We start from the raw sequence: 23,456 nt of genomic DNA, 5'->3' as shown, positions 1-23,456 counted from the left end.
ATTAATCTTACGTATTTAAAATCACCTACAAAAGACGTCTATATGACGTAATGTTCAAACACGTGTATATATTCAACCAAGAACTGACGTTTTCTCGACGTTATTGACGTCACTTGGTTGCTTGGGATATAATAACACCGGTTTCTAGCGTCCTGCGCCTTCCGGTTCCTATTTTCCAGCCGCGTCGATCTGTCCAATCTCCTGGTCGTAGATCTCTCTCAGACATTGCTTTCTGGATTCCACTCATCCAGGTAGTTTTCGGTCTGCCCCTTATTTCCGGGGGGGGGGCTTGCCATTCCATTATCAGCTTTAGGAGTCGATGTTCCTCCATTCTTTGTACATGGCAACAAGTTGTTTTTGTTGGACCTCTTCTATTATGTTTGTTTTTCTATTCATAATGTCTCGTACCCGTTCATTCGTTATATGTGAGACTCTGGAGATGCAGGCCGATCTTCGCCAGAAGCCCATTTCCAGTGCGAGCAACTTCTGTTCTGTTCGCTTATTCAGTTGCCAGGTTTCACATCCATACAGTACCACGCTTTTAAAGATGCTATTATATAGCTGTGTTTTCTTTTCTTATGATATGGTTTTTGACCAAAGTAGTGAGTTCAAAGCTCCTATTACTTTTTTTCCGTTCATTCTGAGAACATTCCTTTCAAATAGCACCAGCTTATTTTATTTCTCGCTGATGTAGAGTCCATCTCTAACTTTCATAATATTATTTAACAACTGGGCGAATAATTGACATGTACAGTTTTAATTTAGATTGTCTTTTTAGCAGCTTAGATCTTAATAATAATGGAGAGTTTATTCCCCGCAGCTATCCTTGGTGAGACCTTTCTTTCTATGTGGTTGTCATCTGTGACTACCGTCCCCAGACATTTAAACTGTTTTACTAGTTCGAAGTTGTGGTCAATAATAGTTATGTTCTGCCTAACATCTGGTCTTGGATTTTTAGTTACTACCATGTATTTCGTCTTCTCCTTATTTATTCGAAGACCCAGACCACCTGTTTCCTCCTCGAGTTTTGAAAACACCTCTCTCATGTTTCTTTTAGAATAAGCGACTGCATCTAGATCATCAGCAAAGGCCAACAATAGTTTTGATCCTCGATTCGCAAATCCCCCTGTCAGCTCAGACGGTACTTTGCTTATATTCTAAGGTCAGATTGAATAGCAACGGAGATAAGTGGTCTCTTTGTCTAAGTTCTGATGTTATACTAAATGACTTCGATCTTCTGTTTCCTACCTTTCCCTGTGCATATGAGTGTGTCACGCACATTTGAGTTAGCTCCACTAATTTTCTTAGTATTCCCATGTCCACCATTGCTAGCCATAGTCTGCTTCTTTTTATCGAATCATATGCTTGCTGGAAATCTACGAAAATTTGGTGTACATCTCAATTGAATACTCAGTTGAGTTAATTTTATCATATAATTTTTCCCTAATTCTAAATCTAATAATCTTATTACAGACGTTAATCGATATATCAGAAATAAGACGATATCACTACATTCAATACTTGAACATTGCCCATAACTTTATTGTAACATTGGAACCACTAAGTGAAATGCCATTTTTACAATATTTGGATGCATCGTTTAACTCTATCGAACAAGCATTCGATTTTAGTCCACCTTTATATCTCACCACAGTCAATTATTCAGGCAACAAGATTGTACATATACCAAATTTGAAAAGATTTTGGTCCATTGTACATTTGAATATGTCTTACAATAAAATACGAGAAATAAGAGGTTTGCAGAGATTAAAGTAAGTACTATCTTATTTTGTACCATTACAAAGCATTTCTATGTTTTTCACTGTATCCCTTCTATCAACTATTCTCTACAGCACTGTCTATCATATCCTGCCAAACCAAATTTTTCAGGTTTCTTCTTTCCCTGGCCCCATCTTTATCACTGAATGATGTTCGAAGTCTTCCTCTCTTATTTTTTTTCTGCCGCATTTACCTAATTCTGTAATTTTTTTATCCAGTGTCCTGTTTTTTGACATGTCTGCACCAGAATTTTGTCTGTACATTATCAATTATGCAGGAAAATTCTGGATATTTGGGAATAAATCCCGAAACAAAAATCGATTTTTATTTTTAAATTATGATTTTTGGAACATATGTCATACTAATGACGTCATGCATTTACTACCAACGTAACATTCGAGGATTCAGGTTTAATACATTAATTACATGTAACTGCAAAGAACCTGTTTTTTTTATTTTGTCATAAACTTTTATTAATATTTTAGATTTTTGACGTACTTAAACTTATCTCACAATAAAATCCGAATGCTAGAAAATTTAAGTAAGTTGAATATAGAAACTTTGATCCTGCGACAAAACAATATATATTTATATGAAACCGAAAATGAACATACAGGATTCGGCACTTTAGAAAGACTTCATACCCTGGATTTAGCAAATAACCAACTTACGACTCTGCAGTTTATGCATAAAAATTATCGGCTAGAAAACGTTGATATGGAAAATAATGAAATTTCGAACTTGATGGAGATCTTTTACCTTAAAGGGTTACTTAATCTTAAACGGTAAATACATTCATACATACAGGGGTTATTTATTTATATCTTGGCGTTACAACCCTTCTTGGGTTTTAGCCGACTCGACAACATGCCTCCATTTCTCTCTACCTTGATCAATTTCCATCCAATTCTTCACGCCCATAGAGTTTTAAGGTCTCCTGCTTTATTATCTCACCACCGCAGTCGAGGGCGTCCAATTGGTCTTCTTGCAGTTGGAATTTCTTCCCATGCCAGCCTTACTATCCTTTCATCAGAATGTCTTCCGTGGTGTTCTGCTGATTGGAGTTTTCTAAAGTTTATTTATTTTATTATGCTAGCGTCTGCGTATAGCTCTTCGACCTGTTTATAAGTTGTTATCCAATATTGTCCTGCTGCTTCATCAAGCACAGGCCGAAAGATCTTCCTTAGAAATTATTTTCCCAAACATGCAGACCCTCTTTGTTTGTTTTTGTTATCGTCCACGTTTATAAATAAACTTATGTTATGGTGATAGACTTATAGATATACTTATAGCTACCATACATCACTAAGAATCGCATGATTGTTTTATATAGTTATATCTTTGAATATCTTGTTAGTTGTTTCGATTCTATAAGGTTTTGAAGAGCATTAAGACATCTGTTGCCAGCTTGGATCCTATTGTTTATTTCTTGTGATCCGTTATTGTCTATAGTTATTGTATTTCAAAGATACTTAAATTCTTTGGTGCGCTTAAAGTTAAAATCATCGATGGTGATGTTCTGTCCGATTCTTTCTCTGTTTTGGTTATTACGGCTCATATACATATATTAAGTTTTCAAAATCAATGGGAAAATCCCAGTAGCTGGCTGTATATCATAGTTAAAACTCATACAGTAGTAAAAAAACTTCGTTTGTATAATGGCGTAAAAAGTTTATTAAAAACTATTAAAATGTACCTACAAACTGGTGCAAGAATCTTAAAAATCGGAGCACAAATAATAAAGTTATAAATTGTCAAACTTAATCAAAAATTTTGGGTGGCGGAATTTTGTGCCAGTGAGTGTATAATTTGAGGCTGCAAGTGAAGCGTTGGGGTATAAAGACAAACATGAAACAAAAAATAAAGAATGGTGGTCGGAGAATATGCAAACGTTAGTAAACAAGAAGAAAACTGCTTATCAGAAATGGATGTCAACAAGAAAGGAGGAAGATCAAAAGAGATATGCAGCATTAAATCGAGATGTAAAAAGAGAAGTAGTGAAAAGTAAAAATTAGATGTGGGACCGAAAATGCGCAGAAGTGGATAGGTATATGGGTGGAACAAGAGTTGGGCAAGCGTGGAAGGTAATAAAGTCTCTCCGGGGGGAAGGAAAGGAAAAATCTAACATAAAGTTAATAGATATGAAACAGTGGAAAAACCATTATGAGATTTTACTGACAGAAGATAGATGTAAATTCCAAGAGATCGAAATGGAAGAATTATTCTAACATACACAAACAGTTGAGATAACAACCGGAGCGTTAAGCGAGGCCCTCAAAAGATCTAAAAACGGTAAAGCATCAGGACCTGGAGACATCCCAATTGAGTTGGTAAAATACGGACCAAACATATTGCATGATATGTTAGTTCAACTATTTAATAAATGCTTAAAAGGACAAAATATCCCTGATGATTGGAATGTTGGATACATCAACTCAGTATACAAGAAAGGGGATAAACGCATATGCTCTAATTATAGAGGAATAACTGGTACCAGCTCAGTAGGGAGGTTGTACGGTCGAATAATAAAAAAAAGAATAGAATCAGAATACGAAGACATGGAAGAACAAAGTGGATTTCGTGCAGGAAGATCGTGCACTAATAATATATTCGTTCTGCACAGGGGCGTCATTTGATAGGGGGCAGGGGGGGCATTTGCCCCCCCCTAACCCTGAAAATTACTGAAATTTACAAGAAATAGATCAATTTTGTATTATGTTTGCATATAAATGTATTGTATATAATATATTGCTTGCCCCCCCCTATCAAAATTTCAAATGACGCTCCTGGTTCTGCAGCAGGTAATAGAAAAACGGAAGGCAAGGAATCTATCTATCCACCTATTGTTTGTAGATTTGGAGAAGGCATATGATACGGTACTTTTGAAAAAACTGTTTCAAACATTGACGAAGGTAGGTCTCAGTAGAGAGTATGTGAATGCTGTCGCAAATATATACAAAAATGCAAGAAGTGTCGTTAAAGAAGGAAACTTTATATCTGAATCATTCCCTATATCAAAGGGGCTTAAACAAGGATGTTGTCTGTCTCCGACTTTATTTAAAATATATATTCAATTATCGCTAGAGCAGTGGAGGAAACAAGTATCCAGAATGGGAATAGACATAGGCAGTGGTAAATGTCTAACAACTTTGTTTTTTGCAGATGATCAGGTAGTCGTAGCGAATGATGAGGAAGACATGGACTACATGTTTAGAAAACTAAAGAAAGAATATGAAAAATAGGGCCTCAATATGAATATGTCAAAGACAGAGTATCTTAAAATAGGGGATGATGAAGAAGATCCAGAGTTAGAAATTAGAACCACAAAAAGATGTAATAAATATAAATATCTCGGATCTATAATATCTAAAGAAGGCACTACCATAAGAGACATCGAAAAGAGAACGCAGCAGGGCAAAAAAGCGGTAAACATTCTAAGTTCTCTATTGTGGTCTAAAGATATGACAAAAAACGAAATTGACAATCTATCGTACCTTGGTAGAGCCTATAATGACTTATGGGGCAGAAGTTTGGCAGATGACAAAAAAAGATAGAAAAAGAATAGAAGTAGTAGAAATGAATTATCTAAGGAGAGCGTGTGGTATATCTAAAAAGGATCACATCAGGAATGAAGATATTAGAAGGAGGACACATACTGTATATTCCAGTGTAGATATAATTGAGACTAGACAACTAGTGTGGTATGGTCACGTGAAACGAATGAATGAAGATAGATGGCCAAAGAAAGCTTTGAATTACATACCACACCAAAGAAGAAGAAGACGGGGAAGACCTTCAGTTGCCTGGGAAGAAAATGTAAGAGCCATCAAAGAAGACGAATGGATGGACAGGAAACGATGGCGGTCGAAATGCGAGAAGCGGCAGAGGCTGTAGGAACCTCGCTTATAGATAGATAGATAGATAGAGTGTATAATTTATTAACACCGACTTTGAGCCGTTATATTTATTATAATCTTACTATGTAAATCAAATATCTCGATGTTACCACTTTTAATAGTGTGCTAGTTCCATCTACTAAGCAGAACGCACTAAAGATGATCTGATTTAGATCGAAAACGTTTTGGAAATCCATTTGGATGACATTTTAATAGTTTTTAATAAACTTTTTATACCATTATACAAACGAAGTTTTTTACTTCTGTATGAATATTTTGTTTTACTTTCATTGATCAGCAGCCCCATCTTCTCTGCTTCACTCTAGAATCTGACGAAAGATTCCCTCATCCTTAAACTGGTGTTTGCTATTAGATCGATATTGTCTGCAAATTCCAACAGTAAGTTTGGTTCTTCTCGATGAAATACTGTAGTCGGTTTTTCAATTCTTACACTTTTGATTATGTGTCCTAGTCTAGAGCTAAGTTGAAGAGTTGTGGTTGAAGTGCATCCCCCTGATTTAGTACATTGTATATTCCAAATGTTTCCAAGTAGATATTGTTGTCTAACACCAGGAGCGTCATTTGAAATTTTGATAGGGGGGGGGGGGCAAGCATTATATACAATACATTTATATGCAAACATAATACAAAATTGATCTATTTTTTGTAAATTTCAGTAATTTTCAGGGTCGGGGGGGGGGGGGGCAAATGCCCCCCTGCCCCCTATCAAATGACGCCTCTGTCTAACACGCATCTTACATCGTAACCATTCCATACACATCCGTACCAAATTGACTAGTTTTTTGGAAAGCCACGTTCCTGCATCGCTGTCCACAGTCTAACCCTGCAGACTCTATCAAATGGCTGTTTAAAATCTATGAACATGTGATGAAGCTCACGATCAAACTCGCGGAATTTTTCCGTTATCTGTTTTATTGTAAATATCTGGTCAATTGTAAAGTGGCCCGGTCTAAATCCGCATTGATAATCCCCAGCGATTTCTTCTGTGTATGTTTTGGTTCTTTCTAGCAGGTTCTTTGTAAGGGCATTTTAAGTCGTATTTAGGAGCGTTATTACCCGATAGTTAATACGTTGGTTTTTGTTTCACAATTATTGGTGTAGTATTTCTAAAGACTGTTTTACAGCTCGCAAGAAAACTTGCTGTAATTTCTTGCATGACTAATTTAACCTTACCTACTTATAAACTTTTGTTTTTTTTTTAATTACTTATCGCTATTTATTTAGCACTATTTAGTAAATTTGGAAATGCTAAGACTATTAAAAATAGCCAAATACAACAGGAAAAGGCAGTGACAGCCAGTCTCGGCGCTAGGGTATAAGGTGCCCGCCTGCAAAATTATAATAGGCATCCTTCGTTTTTTTAATTAGTATTTTGTATACCAACAGCAGAAAAAAAGTTCATTTTGGCGCCACCCAAACAAAGACGCCCGCCTGCGGTGCATCCCTTGCAGGCCCGTTATCGCCGGCCCTAGTGGCAGCAACCTTAAGTATTAGGTATTATTGCTGCAGCCAGCCTTTTACTTACCATCATAGTGATTATGATATTTGACATATTGGAAAAATCAAACTTCCTACAAATTCCCCTAGACTTGCATGAAAACTTACACAGAAAATGGCACCAAACCGATTATCTTGCAATTGAACAGTTGCGGATCCAGCAAGATCCGGCATCGTCAAGATGAGGGCCTATTGGCTAAATTTCTATAAAAAATAAATGAATAAATGAATGTTTTTATAACCTTAATATACACTCGGGTGCAAAAAAATCGATCTACTGAAAATTTGGTCATTTTTGATGTCTCGAATTTCCTAAACTTGTTGTCCGATTTAAGTGATTTTTTTTACCATGTTATAGCCTTATTACTTAACAATATCGCTGTAATAATATTTTTGCTAAACAGATAAACTGTCATTGTATACCAGGTGTACGAATCAAACTGTGTTTTTTCTCAAAGTTCGCATCATCCTGTGGACTATTCTAGCGTTTATAAAATACTGAAATTAAAAACCAACTATAGCCTCACGTTTTCTTAACATTTTGTTTTTAGATTCATTGGCTTATGTTGGATAATACAAATGTTATGTACTTTAACAACTGGTCATGTTCGTCATCAGTACAGGGTATTTCGAAATAAGTGCGGCAAACTTTAAGGGGTAATTTTACACATGAAAATAATAACAGTTTGCTTTATAATAGTGTTGCCCAAATGCAAGACCAAGACGAGACTTGGACAGTCTTGGTCTTGGTCTTGCACCAGTACACCTGGTCTTGGTCTTGGTCTTGGTATTGCACTCCCAGTCTTGGTCTTGGTCTTGGTCTTGCAGCAAGAGTCTTGCAAGTCTCGCAGTTACCCACTAGCATATTGCTATTTATTAATAAACAACTCACATTAGGTGGGTTTGAACCCACGATCTAAACTATCCCTGCCTATACTCTAACTAACTGGGCTATCTATCATGTCCCACGGGAGTCAGTCTGTTTCTTGATAAACGTTTGCATTTAATAACCTGACATGTGCTAAAACATGGTGAAAACACAAAAAATCAAACAAATGACATAAACTTATCTATACTGTATTTTAAAGAACATTATCTGTCTAGAAAGGGATTGATGGACTCTCACATTAGGTATATGAAATGAAATGGAATAAAAGAGTTCTACAATTTGCCATTTATTCAAATAAAAAATAAAAAAAAATACAAATTAAATTACAGCACAGTACGCAATAGCTTTGACACTATTATTAGTTGAAAATTTTTGTTTGCTATTAGTTGAAAATTTTAAGATTGACTTTTTTTTAACAAGAATTAATACAAAGTAATACACGCAGTTTAATTATATAATATTTATACAGAGTGAGTTTTATGTATGGAACGCCTCAAATATCTCGGAAACGACTTGAACGATTTTTATAGAATTTGGTGAGTAAAGGTCTTCTAATGCGGCCGATATTATAGTGGTAATTACAGATTGTTACCAGATCTTGCGTTTTTTTGAAAATATAATGAACTTTAGTATTTCGAATAGAACACCCAGTATATTTTTGCATTTTGAACCATAATAACTACTAATTAATTTTCATGTAATATTTCCTATACCGAAATGCCGTAATTTCTGAGTTATTTCTATATTTATTAAAAAAAAAATTAAACGAATTATAAAAATCAATTGTTTCAGCACTGGCAGACTTATTTTAGGTTCTTTGAGTCATATGGAACAAAAAAGTTCTTTTGTAGTTTTTGTCTAAAGTTATTCGTTTCCGAGTTATAAACAATTTAAAACTGAAAAAAATCGAAAAATGACGATGTTCAAGGCTCAAAAACACAAGTAATAGCTATTTGTATAACAAGGGAGGAAAGTGCTACTTTTCCTCCCGAGAATGAAGTTTACTGCCCGACGCGTAGCGGAGGGCAGTAATCATCCAAGGGAGGAAAAGGCACTTTACTCCCATGTTATACATATGGTTTTTCCACCTTCCTCAAATAACAAGTCATTTTTTCATTTTTACTTAATTTATTTTATGTAACTAACCAACAAAATTTATTAAAACTAAATCGAACAAGTAGGTACAATATAACTGTCAACTGTCAAATATAAGTCAAATTATTAATGTAAACATTGTTAAATCAAAATAACAATTTACTGTTTTTTACCATTCTGCAAAATACAGAGTGTTTTATAAATAGATGTTAAAATGTATAGATACTTACGTAATAGAAAATAGATATTATACAGGGCGTCAATAAGTTATATTTCATGAATGACATATGACGTTACTTTTACTTTTCCTCCCTAGGGAGGAAAAGTACAACTTTGCTCCCTACAATCAGGTCCGGAAAAGTATACTTTCGGTAGAGGTAGGTGGAAAAAAATATTATTATAGTATAGATACTTACGTAATAGAAAATAGATATTATACAGGGCGTCAATAAGTTATATTTCATGAATGACATATGACGTTACTTTTACTTTTCCTCCCTAGGGAGGAAAAGTACAACTTTGCTCCCTGCAATCAGGTCCGGAAAAGTATACTTTCGGTAGAGGTAGGTGGAAAAAAATATTATTTTCGAAATCTCGAAGTGCCTAAACTGAAGTTTAAACTTTATTTATCAGTTGTCGATAAGTAATTTGTTTATTTCATTTTAAAAAACATTGTTTTTTAGTTTTCAATGCAGTCCGATCACCCATCCTCTCATAAGTTCTTCATTAACAATAAAAATATCTCTTTTTATATAATAATAAATATCTCTTTTTTTGAAATTTGAAGGCTTTTTAACATTTTACCGTGCGCGAATGGGCTATACATGGTAGCCAGGCATTATCTTATCTAGTGCTTTTTCAGCAAAAAATTTTGTTTGGCCGATTGATCTAATATCTAATTGCACACCCTGCAAAAAGTAAGACGTTTAGTCTTTACGATATGGATAAGAAAAAACAATTGAGTGGTTGTCCGTAACAGTGAATATGGTATTCGTATTATATTTTTATCACCTTATAGGCGACATACTTCTTTAAAAGTTTCAATGCGATATTGTTATACACACAACACAAGAAGATTATTTTATGAAAGGTTGCTATTCTCAAAATCTAGACAATTGCTCAATTGTAATTAATTTCGGACCGAAGGCGTCGTCTGATATTAGGAAAGAATGAAATATTGTATTTTTACATTGGATAATAATTTATTATGACCTCTGAGTACGTATCCAGTAAATAAGTGTTCATATTTTTAATTCGGTATATATGTTCATCGTATTGTTTATAATGCGGATAAATCCATTTTTCCAAATTTTTGTTACATATTTTTTTGTATCTCATAGTCTCTAAGCATATACCCGAACTAATATATGGGGTGTAACAAAAATACAGGTCATAAATTAAATCACCTATTCTAGGACCAAAAATAGTTCTAATGAACCTAACTTACCTTAGTACAAATATGCATATAAAAAAGTTACAGCCCTTTGAAGTTACAAAATGAAAATCGATTTTTTCCAATATATCGAAAACTATTAGAGATTTTTTATTGAAAATGGATATGTGGCATTTTTGTGGCAGGAACATCTTAAAGAAAAATTATAGTGAAATTTGTGCACACCATAAAAATGTTATGGGGGTTTTATTCCTTTAAACCCACCCAAACTTTTGTGTACGTTCCAATTAAATTATTATTGTGATACTATTAGTTAAATTCAATATTTTTAAAACTTTTTTGGTTCTTAGTATTTTTTCGACAAGGCAGTTTTTATCGAGTTGCGGCTTCTTTTCTAATATGTTTACGTAGAGATTTTATGGGGGTTTTGTTCCTTTAAACCTCCCAAATGGTTGTGTACGTTCCAATTAAACTATTACTGCGATACCATTAGTTAAACACAGTGTTTTTAAAACTTTTTTGCTTCTATGTATTTTTTCGATAAGGCACATTTTATCGAGATGTGACTTCTTTTTTAATATGGTTTAAAATATACCTAAATATGTAAATATAAATTTTCCTATTATTATCAAGTCTCCATAATCGTACTTAGCCATATCACAGATGAACATAACATATACGTGGCCATATACAAATGTGTGGTGGATTTGACAAATAATATGCAAAATATTTCGACAAATACTGACTTTTAGAAAAAGTACCAAGAGGCAAAGAAGTTTTTAAGGCATTGTGTTTAACTAATGGTACTACAGTTATAATCAAATTGAAACGTACACAAAAGTTTGGGGGGGTTTAAAGGAACCAAACCCCCATAAAATTTTTATCGGGTGTCTAAATTTCACTATAATTTTTTATTAAGATACTACTGCCTTAAGAATGCCACATGTTCATTTTCAATAAAAAATCTCCAATAGTTTTCGATATGTTGGAAAAAATCGATTTTCATTTTGTAACTTCAAAGGGCTGTAACTTTTTTTATGTGCACATTTGTACTAAGGTAAGTTAGGTTCAATCGAACTATTTTTGATCCCAAAATATGTGATTAAATTTATGACCTGTATTTTTGTTACACCCTGTATTATTCCATAAAACGACACTCAAACTGCAAGACGCAAGAGTCTCGCAGGCTTGGTCTTGTTCTTGCTCAAGTCTTGCACGGTCAGTCTTGGTCTTGGTCTTGCTAAAATAAGGCGGTCTTGGTCTTGGTCTTGGTCTTGCTAAAACGCAAGAACAAGACCAAGACTGCAAGACCAAGACCGATTTTGGGCAACACTACTTTATAATCATATGTCTGGAAACGCTTCATTTCAGAGATACGGGATGTTCAATTTTTTTTACAAACTGACGATTTATTTGTTGCTTTAAAACCAGTTAAGATATGCAAATTAAATTTGGTGGTTTTAAGACGTAGTTATTGCACATTTTTGACATACAATTAAGAATTTAATATTCACCATTAGCGCGCAAAGAAGTATTATGAACGATCATACTACCCGTATGCACGCCAATGGTGAATATAAAATTCTTAATTGTATGTCAAAAAATGTGCAATAACTACGTCTTAAAACCTACCAAATTTAATTTGCATATCTTAACTGGTTTTAAAGCAATAAATAAATCGTCAGTTTGTAAAAAAATGGAACATCCCTTATCTCGGAAACGAAGCGTTTGCAAACATATGATTATAAAGCAAACTGTCATTATTTTCTTATGTAAAATTACCCCTTAAGTTTGTCGCACTTATTTAGAAACACCCTGTACTGATGACGAACATGGCCAGTTGTTAAAGTATATAAATTTTTTATTATCCAACATAAGCGAATGAATCTAAAAACAGAATGTTAAGAAAACCAGAGGCTATTATGTTGGGTTTTAATTTCAGTATTTTATAAATGCGAGAATAGTAGTCCACAGGTTCATGCGAACTTTGAGATTAAAACACAGTTTGATTTGTACACCCGGTATACAATCACAGTTTATCTGTCTAGCAACAATATTTTTACAGCGATATTGTTAATGAATGAGGCTATAACGTGGTAAAAAGTCACTTAAATCGGTCAACAGGTTTAGGAAATTCGAGACATCAAAATGACCAAATTTTCAGTGGACCGATTTTTTTGCACCCGAGTGCATAACTTGGATTGAAAGGGGGGCCGATCGCCCTCCCCTGGATCCGCCACTGCAATTGAAAGAAGTTGCAGGAAATAATCAGCTGACGACATACTGCGCTTGGCTTTTGGCAACTTTCTTGCGTCTTGCAGGTATAACTGCAAGCTTTAAAACGGATTTAACAGCAGTTTTATTGCAACTGAATTCATTTTTAGGTTAAATCTTACCGAGAATATTGTAGCAAATACTCCACATTTTCAGAAAATGTGTCTTAGAACTTTTCCTCGCCTACAAAGTTTAAATGATAACCAAGTGACAGCCGAACAGAAAGTAGAAGCTTGTACCAAAGAAGGTGTTAATCCGATCTACACGTCTCACGTCTGCAGGACTCAGTTGCTGCTGCTTGACACCCTTCAAAAGTAATATTTTTTATTTATTATGTTGCGCATTTTTTAACCGCTTAACGGTGCAATTTATTTGGAGATGTAAAATTATTTTCAACCTAAAACCCAATTTAGTTTTAGAAACCCCTATTTGTTTTTTTAATGTTAGTGCTGTGTAATTCGAATATACAGTAATCGCCATGCTAATACTAATAGATACATGGGTACCTAATTTCTATGCTTGGGCTAATCCGGCCCGTTCTTACCTCTGACTTTCATGCCTATGTCATGTGACTCTCGTGAGACTATTCATAATTGTTTTTCCATACAAAAAATACATAGATTAATACTATTGTTACTTTGCTTTAAAATAGTTATTTTCCTAACTAGTGCGGAAAGTGATACTTTCACGCACGAGACTGCCGTTGACCCGAACGACGCGATAGCGGAGTACGGGCAAGCAGTCGAGTGCGGGGAAGACACTTTCCGCATGAGTTAGGAACAATATTTTTTCTAGGGCCGTACGTGTGGAAAAAAGCCACAAAAAATAGAGTTGTATCAATTTTTATTTAGAAGTGAAAATACACAAATTAATTCTTTGATAAGGTTGTCAAAACCAAACTTTCAATATAATGGGTTACCACGATGACGAAATTGGTTTCCATGACGACGATTCAAAACCATTGTAATTGTCTACTGATCTGACTTTTACATATTATGTCAAAATAAATCGAATAATCAATAGTAATACCACTAGTGATTTAATTTTCGCGATAAGTCTGTCGATTTACTTCTAAACGAAACTGAGTTGCTTGAAAACACGCACGAGTCCGTAGGACGAGTGGTGTTTTCTTTAAGCAACTCAGTTGAGTTTAGAAATAAAAGACAGACTTATAAGATAAATTATATCACGAGTGGTATTTTATTAGACTATTTCACGAACAAAGTGATAGGTCAATAATTTAATAATAATACATTTGATCTAGGTAACCCAAATCTACCCATTTTTTGAATAATTCACAATTAGTCATAATCATGAAATATTTATTATAACTATAAATAATTTGTTATAATTATTTTTTACCTATAACAATAAATAGTTGAAGGCCCAGTCTTTTAGAATTAATGCTAGTCTTTCGTTGTTATTTTCTGCATCTAATTTGTAGTTGCGATCCACACAGAACATCATAAATTGTCTCCATATATAAGATTTAGATTTTCTTGTGTTACTCGGTATATTTTCTTCAATGTTTTGGTTTATAACTTCGTTATAAGTACCAACGAAACGATTCATTTTGACGTATAGAGCTACAATAATTTTTTTGGCAAACGTCAAACTTTGCTTTGCGATCGGTATCCATGGTTACGTCGTTGAAAACACGAAGCTGATAGACCAATCAGAATTGAAAGACAGTTGGTGTTTTCGCGATAACAGAAGCTGTCTTTGGTTTGTGATTGGTCAGATTATGTGAAAATTTTAAGATGAGTGAAATAGTCGCGCTAATAGGGCTTTTCATTCACAGTCATTTGTTTCGAGCTTCTGTCATGTGTCACATAATATTAATATATCTACGTCATACGTTATTGGCATATTCCAATGATACAAACCAAAGACGTATGACGTAGATATATTAATATTATGTGACACATGACAGAAGCTCGAAACAAATGACAATCGATGAAAAGCCCTATATCATTAAAACATGAACACAATAAGTTAAATTTGAAATAAATTAGTAAATAATATCCAAATATAAGTTTATTGCATGTATTATAATATATTATAATGCCATATTACAAGGTATTTTACTTTCACGTGATACGTGCGTGAAAGTGGCTCTTTTAGCACGGCCGTAGAAAAAAACTTTATTAAAACACAAATAATATTATAATAAGTCGGGAAATTAAAATTCGAAATGATTTTTATCCTCTGGGCTATTTAAGTTGGAAAAATAAAGCATAACAGAGTGGCGAAACACTCGACAAGGGAAATCTAAAATTGCATTTCACGGCCTGTCATTCACTGTGATAATAATTTTAGCGAATTATTTCCTTTAATATTCACAAAAGTGAATAAAGTATAAACTAAAAAAAAAAGAAAAGATGGTTTAGATTTGATTACAGTACAGAGCCTCTACTATGTGCTTATACGTATTTCGGAATAACCGTTTCCTTATCGGAGCACCTGGGTAGATCAAATCTAAACAATCTTTTCTTTTAATATTATAATACTTTATAACTTTTACAACTTTAATACAATGTCAAATACAGCTGTTCTATAAACTGTCAACTTTATATGTTTACATTGGTTTTTATACATTTTTTGACGTTCTAGACTTAAAAATAAACAGTGCAATAAGTGAAGGGTCCAGGAATGTATTACCTCAATGTATCTATATGTCTAGTAGCGTAGCGGTTACTGTATACGAATCTGTACAAGAATACGGCGAGGAAATAGAAAATATGCCACACCTTGCTTAGCTTTAAGCCCCGGAAGAGTTCCTACACCCATTCACCATCCTATGTTTCCTGAATCCCCTTCTTTGAGGCTGTTCACTCTAAAACCAACCAGCTCGGAGCCCTTCATAAGAACACAGTTTCTCCAGTGGTTGACTTTCAGCTTACTTCGTGGGATCAGTAGCACCCTATGCACAAGGTTGTTTATCTTTTTGGTAACCAGGTACAGTCCCTCCCAGTTTGCTGCAACTTGGGACTTAGACCTTTCCTTCTCGTTGGTTGGTAGAGGCAAATTGCATCACCTTCCTTGAAAGCTTCACTGGTGAGCTGTAGCTTATTCCTGCCGAAATGGAGAACCTTAACCAGTCCTTCTTTTAGATCGCAGGCATACTCGGGAGTGTCTCTTGGTCTGCTTCTCAGTGTCACAACATATCTTATAAGTAGATATTTATATTATTTATTATTGTGCAGCAAAATTTACAAAATTATTATTGTAGGTCAAATATTGGTCCTCAAGTTTTCCCTTATGATCAACCTCCACCCAACGTTATAGCAGTCATTGGTCCACCTGCATCTAGAAAGACGATAACAATTAACAACTTTTTTGAAGAATATGGACGGTAATAAAGCTTTCAAGTAATATATTTTCTCAGTGAAATACTGAAATATTATCAATAGTAATTACATAAGAGCTCTAAAATTTCCGATTTGTATTCCGAGTAACAATTTGACACTTTTAATTTATGTCAATTATGTCAAATTGTCACGAGGGCAAAACAAATCGGAAATTTTTAAGAGCTCGAGTGTAATTCGGTAAGAATATTTCATGAACAAAACTCTATTTTTAAACCATTTTAACTAATATTATATTGTGCCAAATATGAAAATACCTCGTAGAGCTACCATGTCACTTTCAAAAATCAAAAATAATTTTTTTCGTCAAAAAATATTCAAAAACGAAGCAAAAAGAGGCAAATTGCCAAGGCACGCAAAAAGCATATTTTTCTTTTCCATAATTTTTGTCCAAAAGGGTATAGGCATTGCTTTACAGAATAATATGTCGGAATGTCACTTTCTAATTCAAAAATTATTTTTTTTACAAAAATATATAAAAAATAGCGAAAAAACGCGATTTTCTTTTTTATCCCTTAACTTTTTTCTAAAAGGATATAGGTATAGGCATTACTTGATTATTGTTTATTTTAAAGGATACAATTGGGAGTAAGCCATACTTCACGAAAAAAGAGACCAAGCGAAATAGACGGCAAAAATTATTACTTTATAGAAAAAGAAGAGTTTGTTGATATGATAAAACGAGCTGAATTTATTTCGGCTACGGAATTTAACGGATCTCATTATGGCATAAGTAAGTATCATATTTATAGTTTCTCCTCTCGTAAAGTATTTTTTTCTTGAAACGACGAAACCCAAGCGACTCCATCTTCAAACAAATAAATAATTTAAAAATAAAATCTTTGAATTTCTTAATTCGGAAACAGATTCTCTCATCTACCTATTCCCCATCCTTCTAAAATTTGCAAGGAATAAAGGGTAATGAATGCAGAGACATGGGGAGTCTATATAGTTGCAATCCACAACACATCAATTCACCGAGGCAAAGATCAACAAATCTGTCTCCTAGTACTCAATACGTGAGTAAAACCGTACCATTTGAAATCTAATCTCGACTCAGAAATCATTACCATCTTTCTATGGACCATTTCGAACTTTTGTTCTCTTCAGGAAAGCATGTAATGATGCTCTGAACCGAAAACAGACACCTTTGCCCGGTATGCCAATTACAAGAAATAATTAACATTTAAAAATCCACGTGGAAAAAATTTCCTAGTTGGCTGTATACCATTTATTACAAAAAACCATGAAATCCTTTATAAAAGCGTTGATTGAGGTATTAGGGGAAGATCTCTCATGCTTCACTAAAAATTGAGGCATTCTATCAGCGACATTCACCGAGTATCTCTATCCTTCTTTCAAAAACGCGAATACGATCTTCTGTCTCCTACAAACTGAAAAATTATTAACAAATAGATGCTTTGATAGGTGCTGCCCCAGTCAATTCATCGCAAACTATACTGTTAGCCTGTAGTTTCCTGTTTTATTTCGTTTACCGTTAGACAAGGAAAGAGACTCAGTCAGCTCCCTCCCACATCACTGGTTCCAATACCTTAATCAATGATAAAAGGTATATTTGTTAAAATCCCTATACAGGGCTACATCATAAATCAAACAGAACTAGTTTTCAATCGGTTGACCGATCATCATCAGTGTTTCTTGCATCATACCTGCTAACGACCAAAGTAAAAATATTAGGGTAAAAACCCTTTAAAATTAATCCGTCATAGGAACATATAAAATTGATGTGACTACATATCTTCTTCTTGATGTGCCTATCCGTGACGAATGTTGGCGATCATCATGGCAATCTTCACCTTATCTGCAGCAACGCGGAAAAGCTGCACAGATGTTGTGTTGAACCAGGTTCTGAGGTTCTTTAACCAGGATGTTCTTCTTCTTCCTGGACCTCGCTTTCCAAATATTTTTCCTTGCAGGATGGCTTGTAGGAGGGCAAATCTGGATTCATTTCGCATAACGTGTCCAAAGTATTCCAACTTTCGAGATTTGATGGTGGTTAGTACTTCTCGGTTCTTCCCCATTCTTCTAAGAACCTCCTCATTTGTGACCCGATCAGTCCATGGGATTTTAAGAATTCTCCGATATAGCCACATCTCAAATGCTTCCAATTTTCGGCATATATCCTCGTTCAAGGTCTATGATTCAACACCATAAAAAAGGACAGAGAAGACGTAACATCTCAGCATTCTTACTTTTATACCAAGAGAAAGGTTGTGGCTCTTGAAAAACGCCCCCATACGGTTGAAGATTGATCTAGCTTTTCCGATGCGCGCTCTTATTTCTTGGTTATTGGTCCACTCTTCATTTATTATGGTGCCGAGGTAGTTGTAGTGCCTCACTCTTTCTACAGGAGTTTGGTTGATATAGAGTTGACCTGTTATCTTTTTCTTGCTGACGATCATAAGCTTTGTTTTCTTTACGTTTATATTGAGTCCATATTGCTGACTGTAATACGTGATTTTGCCCATGAGGACTTGTAGGTCTTCTAGGTTGTCCGCAAATACTATGATGTCATCTGCATACCTGATATTATTTAGCCGGTACCCGTTTAGCAGAATACCTTTTTCAGTTTCGTGCAAAGCTTCGATAAATATTCTTTCAGAGTAAAGAGTGAAAATTAGGGGGGACAAAATGCAGCCTTGCCTCACTCCACGCATGATATTGACATATTCGGTGAGTTCACCGTCAACTCTGAGGTTTGCAGTCTGATTCCAGTAAAGGTTTCTAATTATTTTCAGATCTTGGTTGTTAATTCCTGCTTCTTTTAGTATTTGCATCATCTTGGCGTGTTGTACTCGATCAAACGCCTTCTCGTAATCAACCAGACATGCGTATACGTCGCAGTTTACGTCTCTGCATCTGTGGAATAAGACTTGTATTGAAAACAAAGCCTCTCTCGTACCAACAGCATTTATGAACCCGAACTGGTTGGGCGAAATTTGAGTTTCACATAGCTTGTAAATTCTCGTATGGATTACCTTTAGGAACAAATTTTACATATGGATGTACAAAATATCCAATGTTTCACGCTCTAGGTACCATTGAGCTAAATATGACTTATGCACATCATGGCTGTGTAGAAGCAAGTCGCAACAACTTGAAAAAAAGGGGAAATGACAAGTTCTGACAGTTAATTGTTTATAAATAAAAATGGCCGCCAGATCCTACGCAGGAAATAGTTACAATTTGTTCCTATAGGTATTACCTGTCGAAAAAATGCTTCAGTACCCTGGCTGCTGAAGTGTCACGAACAGGGTATATTTTTATCTTATTACCCTGGCCTAGAGGTGGAGGTGTAGGTCCCGGTGGATGCTACTAGTTAAGTCGCAGTCGATGTCGATAGCACATAGAAGGAGGTCACCTGCGCTGTCAGTCGAGCTAGAATCAGTATCAAGTGAAGTAGTTTAATGAAATTTGAATGATAAAAAGACTGTGCCTTCGCGATGTTGAGTCAGTCAAGTGATGATAGTGATGAAATGTCAGCTGTAAATAATCAGATCCTCCTTCATATTTCAAAAATTTACTGAATTTAATTACTTTAGAAATTTAAAAATAAACTGAATACAAAAAAGGGATTATATAAAAAGTATCAACTCAGATAGCGCACGTAATGACAACTTGGCTTCGAACGGACGAATCACAGGGAGGCATCCTTGTAGGCCGCGCAGTAGACATCCATGTAAAACAAACTATTTTTATTTTAAAAAGCATCGATGTAAACTTCCTGAATGGTATCGCGCTAAACCTCCACCGCGACTTACCTGCTCTGTTCTCTTCCATTCACTACAATGTGTTTGTTTTACCTGGATGTCGACGTCGACCGCGATCTTTACCTCCACCTCCACCTCGACCCACTAGTTCTGTTCTTACCCTTAGGCTGTATCTTAGGTCGGTGTTAGAAAGCACCAACCAACGATTAAACTGACTCATCTCTAGACTTAGGCAAATATGCAAATAAAAAGGTATTAAATATGCGCATAAATATGCAGTGTTTTACTCAAAAATATGCAAGTTTATCTAGAAAATATGCATGTAATAAAAAATATTTACAATATTTTTTAATTTACAAAAAACGATATTCTAATTATGGTACAAAAAAATTTTTCTAACAAAAATATAAATCTGGCTTCTATCTGAATACATAGAAAAATTTCTTTCGACATCAAGTGATGTAACTGAGACATTTATCAAATTCACCATAATAGTTGGCTAATATTTACTTGAACCAAAAATGTCCTGCTAATATTTGAACCGCTCAGAAAGAACCTGGTAAACACTATTTTTTCCATGGTTGTTTAAATTTTTGAAAAGTTTACTTTTCAACATCTATTACTTTTAACGTTTTAACACAATGATTCAAATTTTTTTATTAAAAATGTACTGTCTAACAATGATAATTTGGAGGAATCCAGTGAGGTAATAGTTTTCTGAGAAAAACTGTAGTTTGGTTTTATGAATCACACTGAACTGTTCATTTTCGGCATTTTCAAAGTACCACAATTACAGAGACAGGTGTTCACGGCTTATTTTACAACAAAAGTTAAAAGTACCGTCAAAATAAAAATGTATACCTAGTAGAGATATAAACTGGCAGATTTTGGAACTTTGGTCTTTTATTAGTTACGATTTTACGATACCAAAAATTTTGATACCAAGAGATTATAGAACAAAATAAATATTGAGATGTATAAACATTTTCAATTTCTTTGCAACACGAAAATGCAGCAGCTGCATAATACTCTCTGGTTAAATCGCAGAGTGCAGGAAGAGTCTATACCGCTTACGGAGGTTTTTTCCTCCTCATCAGTAGTCCCATATCCTCTTCTCTCAGATTTCCCCAGGCATCACACTTTGGGCCTTTCCTAATTGCAAAGAGCGAAATGTCACGGATGAACTAGAGCCATCTACCGAAAAACAAAGTAAGTTATCAATCGAACTAGCACAGAAAACGACAATAAATGTCATTCCCATGCCAACAGATTGACAACAGGTGGAATACTTTTTTTGGTTACAACCTCTTGATATTTTCAAAAATTATAAATCATACAGGATGCCGAGGAAATTAAGATGAGAGAATTTTAAATAATTCACAACCCATCTGCTTAGCGTATAAAAGTTCCAACAAGAAAGATTCCTTAGTACTCAACAAAAGAGTAAATTAATTAAAATATATAAACATTTTCAATTTTTTTGAACCACGAAAATGCAGCAGCTGCATAATACTCTGGTTAAATCGGAGAGTGCAGAAAGAGTCTATACCTCGGCATCCTGTATGATTTATAATTTTTGAAAATTTCGGGAGGTTGTAACCAAAGACAGTATTCCACCTGTTGTCAATCTGGTAGCATAGGAACGATATTTATTGTCGTTTTCTGTCCTAATTCGATTAATAACTTACTTTGTTTAAATATTGAGATTTCCAAGCTATTTGTTACATGAATATAAAAATACATATATGTATCTATACAACCAAAATTTCAAATTACATACACTTTATGCACATTTATATAAAAATATGCAGAATTGGAGATTTTTTGCATTTTTTATGGATAATATGCAAAATATGCAATTTGCATATTTGCCTAAGTCTACTCATCTCCCACAACAGTTTTTTCTAGGAATGATACTAACTTTCATAATCACTTCATAATTTTATTTATTTACATTTTAGCACATAAAGAGTTAGTGAAAGGCATTGATTCCATTGTTATTTTCCTTTGCGATTTAAAAACAGCTCTCACGTTAAAAATATCAGGCGTCAATATCAAATTAGTACTGGCTTTACCTAAAGATGAACTGCTTCACATAAAATGGGCTAAGGATATATATTCCCTGGAAGAAGCAAATTATTTGTAAGTATGCTTTTGTTATAGTTTTCCCCCATCAACTTCGATTCCTTTTTCAGTTATATTGTCTACGGTCCCTGTTTCACTAACTCGATGGGAATGTCTCCAGGTCAGTGGCGGTCTCAGAGTCAGATTTTGGGAGGGGCGATGGTCTGTTGCAGGGGGGTCTGGGGGGTGCAGCCTCCCAGCCGGAAAGGGAGTCCGGAAAATTTTTAAAAATATGGCAAGATTTTGAGAGTTTTAAAGGCATTTTATTCATTTGAACAGTTGATGGACCGAATATGGACTGACTGTCACTTAGTGGTTGTGATTATTATTATTATTACAATTAGTATGAGTGGAAACAGTTTTACACTATAATTAAAAATAAAAAAGCTAGCCTCTAAAGCTTGTTGTAAATATTGTTCGGCTAACTTACAAATAAAATATTCAAAATATATTTTGTATTCTTGTGATTGTATCAAAAACCAATTTAGAACTATTGAAAACAACTCAAAGTCTAATAGAAAAGGTTTGTGGGTGATAGTATTTTTCAATGGCAAGCCTCTGAAGCAAGTCTCATCTTTCTCAACCTTTGACGATTTAGGTGGTTTTACTTTATCACGAACAAACGTCAAACTTCATAGGTTTGGTCTGACAATGTTAGTTTTACGCTTGAATTGAAAGAGCTCAAAACACATTTTACCTTCTAAAATGTTAAAATTTACAATAAATATACAATACAAATTAGTCTATTAGAATGGAAAAAAGGAACGTCTGACTGAAGAAGATTTGTTCTATTCTCTGTGATTTATACAGTGTTGCCACTGCCACTGTGACTTCAACGACAACATTACAGAAACGTCACTGTACCGTATTTGATGTTACGTTATATCAAAACTAACCGTAGGCTATTAAAATAATCTGTCTACGGACGTTTTCACACTGTTAGATTATTTTGTCCAATAATAGCAATGCATTAGTTCGATCTCACACTTCGGATTAATATCTATATTAACTTATCAATTTTTCAGAAAACTAAGGTTTCTGGGGGGGGGGGGGGGGGGCGATCGCCCCCATCGCCCCCCCCTTGAGACCGCCACTGCTCCAGGTCAGGATATTTTTCCATCTTTCATTTGTTTCAATTCCTTTTTCAGTTCTTCTTTGTTGATCTTATGCACCTCTGAGTTTTCTGTTATTAAGATGTTGTCAGGTCCTTCCATAAATTCGTGCATACTTTCTGTTAATAGTGTTTCGTAATATTCTTCCCACTTTTTATATTAATCAGGTTTATATTTCCCTCTTTTTTTCTTTCTTTTCTATTGCTTTTTATGAATTTCCAAGCTTGTGTCACTTTGGTTCCTCCTAAGCATTTGTTCACCTCTTTGTATTTCTCTT

The 23,456-nt window shown here is 34.6% G+C and overlaps 1 protein-coding gene across 5 annotated transcripts in view; it reads left to right on the top strand.

The window, feature by feature from the left end:
* Positions 1–23,456, top strand: part of LOC126887424 (uncharacterized) — a 60,368-nt gene that overhangs the window by 7,666 nt on the left and 29,246 nt on the right. For 4 of the 5 annotated variants that reach the window (XM_050654947.1, XM_050654946.1, XM_050654944.1 and 1 more), the window contains exons 3-8: positions 1,474–1,772; positions 2,265–2,564; positions 12,955–13,158; positions 16,077–16,199; positions 16,788–16,945; positions 21,905–22,085. In XM_050654947.1, the coding sequence (XP_050510904.1) occupies positions 1,474–1,772; positions 2,265–2,564; positions 12,955–13,158; positions 16,077–16,199; positions 16,788–16,945; positions 21,905–22,085 (1,265 nt within the window). The remainder of the gene's footprint in view (positions 1–1,473; positions 1,773–2,264; positions 2,565–12,954; positions 13,159–16,076; positions 16,200–16,787; positions 16,946–21,904; positions 22,086–23,456) is intronic. The other variant, XM_050654948.1, reaches the window with a different exon arrangement.

This window comes from Diabrotica virgifera, chromosome 6, assembly GCF_917563875.1.
Source record: "Diabrotica virgifera virgifera chromosome 6, PGI_DIABVI_V3a".
Lineage (NCBI taxonomy): Eukaryota > Metazoa > Arthropoda > Insecta > Coleoptera > Chrysomelidae > Diabrotica > Diabrotica virgifera.
This window is presented reverse-complemented; position numbering and strand designations above follow the sequence as displayed.